A 6000-nucleotide genomic window follows, 5' to 3' on the forward strand; every position below is an offset into this window, starting at 1 on the left:
AACCTCAAAGATTTACCACATGAGAAAAGAAAGAGACAAGGAGAGAGAGCGAAAAACAGGGCAGATAACTGTGAGCTTGAATGTCTGTGCAAAGAAGTGTGTCTTTGGGTGATTGGTAATGTAGGGGAACTAAATATTCTTGTGGTTATTCTCCCGTAGGAAAAAAGCAAGTCTGTGGAGTGTGTAAATGCTCAGTCTATGTGTGTGTGTGTGCGTGTGGTGTTGTGATTGACAGGCCATGACGAGGTGCCTCTCATTCCTATCTGCAAACTGAACCTTGTATCCGACAGTTATTTGGATCAATCAAAAACTTCCAGGATGGGAATGTTGAAGAAGCAGGCAAACATGACTTGCTTCCCTGGTTTTACACAAATCGAGACAGACAGATTGAGCCAATCTTCTCCCCTCTTCTCCACAACATTAGACAACTGTTATGCCATGCTACCAAATTCTTTTTGCAGACATTCTTCTTGAAGCCCTTCCGAACACGTCATACATATTCAGTCTTTTACTAAATGTACTCTCATGATCCCTATAGAAGCAGTAAGGGTATAGTTAGTTTTACTGTAAAAGAAAGTTATTTTCACATGACTATCATCTTAAATTAAATTAGGCACCAAGTGTGGCAGCGTGTGTGGAGTTTTGGAGCGAGTGCGGCTGAAGAGGAGTGCGTGTGTGCGGAGGAGCTGTGGCGGTGACTGTGTGGAAGAGGAAGCGTGTGTGTGGATTCTCCCCCCCCCCCCTTTCTCTCCCTGGAGCCCTGGACCCCCCCTCCCAACTCACTGTACATATAGGGCTTTGGAGCGTGATGTCACGGGGGTGGGCGTGGAAAGGATTTTGGCCCGATCCGCCATTTTGGGGGTCTAAGTAAGGAGCGAAAGCATAGACATGGTTCGTACTTGCTGTGTGGTCGGTCGGCTGCAATGTTCGATCTTACGACCGGCACGGGAATAAGTTTCGATTGTCTTTTTATGCTTTCCCAACCTGGAAGCAACATGAAGGAGCTCATGTATCGGATATTACCAAACGAAGGCGTCTAGCCTGGATAGCAGCCGTGAGACGAGCTGATATCAAGTTCTGTTACGTCTCCAGATATCAGTTGGTGCTCAAGACATTTTCATTGCGGTAAGTTCTAAATATGTTCACATCACACTTTATAGCTGAATAATATCATCGTTGGTGGTCTCGGAAGTTATAGAAATTGCGATCAAACATAGAATGGAGTGACTTGATTGGTTGATGTAAGGACAATAAATGAAATGAGACAGGAAGGACACAAATTGGCGTTAATAATTTACCCGATTATCAATGTGTTAATTTGCATGTACTTTACAATTATGGGCATATAATATGATAACGATATTTTAGCAGTTCAATGATAAATGTGTAACATTAATTATGGTGGGGGGTGGAAAATGGCTATTTCACTCGATGCACTCCAGCACTCCAGACCCTGCTTGTGTTTATGTTTTCTGTATGTGTGTTTGCTTCTCCCTCCCTGGCCCTCGGGGTTGTTTACGGAAGTGCGCGCCGTGGGAGAGGCGTGTCCTAGCGACTGTCGTCATTGGGAGTCCCTCTTCGCTGTTGCCGGCCCACCTGCAGCTGATTACCTGACCAGTGGTTGGTAATCATTCCTCCAGGCTAGAAAGGGGTATTTAACCTGGACTCGCGGCGACAGTCGACGTGGGATTATTACTCCGAACTGGTATAGTCTGTGCGAGCAGTGTGAGTGTGTTATTCGGCTAGCGTGTGGCTAACGCTGGATTTTCCTTCTTCCTCCAGGAGGGGCGAGCGGAGAAGCGAGTTGGGGAGCACACACACTAAGGGAGTTACTACACGGAACGCACTGGGAGCAAGGGACGAGCACGATTGGAAAATTGCACTTTTGAATGGATTGTTGGACTTGTCTGTTTCACTGTAAAAAAACGCACTGTGTTTCTGTGAGCAAGAACCGCACCTGGGTCCCTCTTTTCCGTGACAGAAACTCAGAAACCAGTCTTACTTGTTATCATCGATTATCCACCTGGGCCTTACACTGAGTTTCTGTCTGATTTCTCAGACTTTTTATCTGATTTAGTTCTCAGCTCAGATAAAATAATTATTGTGGGTGATTTTAACATTCATGTAGATGCTAAAAATGACACCCTCCACATGTTATTAGACTCAATTGGCTTCTCTCAAACTGTAAAAGAACCCACCCACCACTTTAATCACACTCTAGACCTTGTTTTAACATATGGCATAGAAACTGAACATTTAACAGTGTTTCCTGAAAACCCTCTCCTGTCTGATCATTTCCTGATAACATTTACATTTACAATAATTGATTACACAGCAGTGGGGAGTAGACTTCATCACAGTAGATTTCTTTCTGAAAGCGCTGTAACTAAGTTTAAGAATATAATCCACCCACTATTATCATCTTCAATGCCCTGTACCAACATAGAGCAGAGCAGCTACCTGAACGCTACTCAACAGAGGTCGATTATCTTGTTAATAATTTTACCTCCTCACTACGTACGACTCTGGATAATGTAGCTCCTGTGAAAACTAAGGCCCCAAATCAGAAGTACCTGACTCCGTGGTATAATTCCCAAACACGCAGCCTAAAGCAGATGACTCGTAAGCTGGAGAGGAAATTGCGTCTCACAAAGTTAGAGGATCATCATTTAACCTGGAGAAATAGTTTGTTGCTTTATAAGAAAGCCCTCCGCAAAGCCAGAACATCTTACTATTCATCACTGATTGAAGAAAATAAGAACAACCCCAGGTTTCTCTTCAGCACAATAGAGCTCTGACAAAAAGTCAGAGCTCTATTGAGCCAATCATCCCTTTAACATTAACTAGTAATGACTTAATGAACGTCTTCACAAATAAAATTGTATTCATTAGAGAAACAATTACCAGTAATCATCCCACAGATGTAATATTATCTACAGCTACTCTTAGTACCATTGATGTTAAGTTTGACTCTTTTTCTCCAATTGATCTTTCTGAGTTAACTTCAATAATTACTTCCTCCAAACCATCAACGTGTCTTTTAGACCCCATTCCTACAAAACTGCTCAAAGAGGTCCTGCCATTAATTAATACTTCAATCTTAAATATGATCAACCTATCTCTAATGATTGGCTATGTACCACAGACCTTCAAGCTGGCTGTAGTTAAACCTTTACTCAAAAAGCATCTCTAGACCCAGCAGTCTTAGCTAATTATAGGCCAATCTCCAACCTTCCTTTCATATCAGACATCCTTGAAAGAGTAGTTGTCAAACAGCTAACAGATCATCTGCAGAGGAATGGTTTATTTGAAGAGTTTCAGTCAGGTTTCAGAGCTCATCACAGCACAGAAACAGCTTTAGTGAAGGTTACAAATGATCTTCTTATGGCCTCTGAAAGTGGACTCATCTCTGTGCTTGTCCTGCTAGACCTTAGTGCAGTGTTTGATACTGTTGACCATAATATTCTATTAGCGCAATTAGAGCACCCTGTAGGTATTACAGGTACTGTGCTGCAGTGGTTTGTATCATATCTATCTAATAGACAACAATTTGTGCATGTAAATGTAGAGTCCTCTTCACACACTAAGGTCAATTATGGTGTTCCACAGGGTTCAGTGTTAGGACCTATTCTATTCTTCCCTTAGGCAGCATCATTAGAAGACATAGCATACATTTTCACTGCTATGCAGATGACACCCAGCTCTATCTATCCATGAAGCCAGATAACACACACCAATTAGTTAAACTGCAGGAATGTCTTAAAGACATAAAGACCCTGATGGCCGCTAACATACATTTTCTCTTTGTGTGTGTTTCTCATTTTGTGATCCTGACTCAATTTTCCCACTTAAAGCAGTCATTTTCCTTTTTCCCAGGATTGCTAACCCAATTTTGATTTCCCACACTAAATAACAGCCATCCTCTGTGTTCTCACCTGCTCCTCTCACTCTGTTCTCCTCTCCGACTTTACAGTCCAATGGCAGTTGGTTCACTTTAGCTTTGTCCTGTGTTTTCCACTGTTACCATTTTACTCCAAACGTGGCACATGTCACTCAGACACTACCCTCAAAAGTCCTCTTCACACACAGTGAAGTTGCAGCTTGCTGGAAACGCATCTCCATTCATTCAATCAAGATGATGGATCTTCTCTTTGTCTTTCTGATGCCGTTTGCCCATAGCGTTGCTGGACCTGTCTGCTCAGGACTCTGCTGTTGTCTCTTGACCTGCTGTCGACAGTTGATGTTCATGCCTGTGCTTCTGGAACTGCACTTCAAGGATAGGTTAGCTTCCTTGGAGCTTGCTTTTTTAGGATGAGGAACACAGTGAAGCTGTAAACACAATTCAGCCAAAAACTCGGCCTGAGTGCTTCATAATGATGTTTAACCTATAATTTTCCTCCAACTGCTGCATGTGGAAAATTGATCCAGGTCTGCTCTTCACCTGCAAGTGACACACTGAGACATTTTCATCATTCTCATCACTACTGACACAACACACATCTCCCCTCTCTGGTTTTTGAACTCTCCTTTCTTAAAAACAGAAAGTGAGATTGTAGTTGTTTTAGGCTGAGAAACACCAAACACTCTTCATATTATTGTTACTTCTTTCATCAACAACACAACTATTTTATTTCTTTTGTGTCCACTGGGGTAGTTGGTGACCTGCAGAATCATCACTGCCCCAGCTGGAGACTGCTTCACACACACACCGTGACGTCAGACACATTCACACTCACTGTTCGATCTGCTTTGTGCACAAATTCTTCAACAATTCACATACTACGTGCTGCCCGGTGAATACTTTTCAGTGTATTCCATCCCCTTTCAATGCAGTCTTACTCAGTTTATTCCCCATTACAAGACAACAATCAGCCACACACAAACCACATCTGGTCCACACTCACTCACACGCTCGTTCACACACAAAATAGGCCTATGATCTCCCTTAAAGCGGAGTCACCAACGAGAGCTCTATCCTCCTTACATATTGGTGGAGAAAACAAACACTCAACGCCCTCAGCGGCAGAGAAAAAACCGCCTTTCGGTAGCGAAACCATCCTTAATAATCCTTTAAAAAACTGGCGGAGAAACCAGGTAGCTTGCGTCTGCACGCACAGTCATGGTGATGCATAAGACCTTTTCTACTTACTGTTCGTGTTGCTTCTCGTTCACAGGAAGAGTCTCTGGATTCCGTCAATCGCCATCCAACTCGAGGGGAGTTCAGATGCTGTATAACTGGCTCGGCCACAAAATTAAGTACCGGGGCTTTCATCAGGCGTCCCGGACGTCCTGGCTGCTAGGAGACTTCGGTGTCTCGTCTCCCCCTCCTCAGTGGACGCGATGTGTTGGGCTCTGGCTCGGAGGGACAAAATAAATGTTGGGTCTGCACTTCCACAGGCCCTGCTGGTTTAGAAACTTATTCCCGTTAACAAAGCAAGGAAGCAAGACGAACAGCTTTAACCGGTTTTTCCTTGCTAGCAAGGGAGGCTGGTCGGAACCAGGCTCTTGGAGCTGAACGCTCCTCACCTGTCTCCTAGCCAACTTCAAATAAACAGCCTTCCTTGAAGCCTTTTTATTGAATACAGTGAATACAAGCACCACCCTTTGTAAAAAAAAAACAACCCCTATGGTCACACAGGGTTAAAAAACTGCGTGTGTGTGTGTGTGTGCATGTATGCATGTGCGAGAATGTGTGTGTGTATGCATGTGAGTGTGTGTGTTTGTGTTTGGGGGTGCGTTTGTGTGACCTCCTGCCCACAAAAGGGTCATCTCCCCCACCCTGTATATGGCTTAACTTCTCTAACGGTCTCACCAAACACGAACACAGGTGAGATCATAAAGGCGGGAAGTAAAACATCCTCACTAAATAAGAAAACAGAACCCTCACATAGCATGTGCCTATAATAAAACACTGCAGCCTCCCCCACCAACAGGCTGGGGAGGTCAACAGAAACAGAAGAATGTCTTTGATCCTATAGTTTGAACCAAGACTTACAAATT

General features: G+C 43.6%; 1 protein-coding gene across 2 annotated transcripts in view; it reads right to left on the reverse strand.

Annotated features, from left to right (window-relative positions):
- The window catches only part of LOC146667327 (nesprin-2-like), a 38618-nt gene extending 33029 nt beyond the window's left edge, over positions 1-5589 (reverse strand). For both annotated transcript variants that reach the window (XM_085408445.1, XM_085408446.1), the window contains exon 1: positions 5150-5589. In XM_085408445.1, coding sequence (XP_085264571.1) covers positions 5150-5272 — 123 coding nt within the window. In that variant the 5' untranslated portion in view covers positions 5273-5589. The remainder of the gene's footprint in view (positions 1-5149) is intronic.
- Between the last annotated feature and the right edge of the window lie 411 nt (positions 5590-6000).

Source organism: Rhamphochromis longiceps, linkage group LG6 (genome assembly GCF_057381845.1).
Source record: "Rhamphochromis longiceps isolate RC_006_pf linkage group LG6, R_longiceps_female_GT1.1, whole genome shotgun sequence".
NCBI lineage: Eukaryota > Metazoa > Chordata > Actinopteri > Cichliformes > Cichlidae > Rhamphochromis > Rhamphochromis longiceps.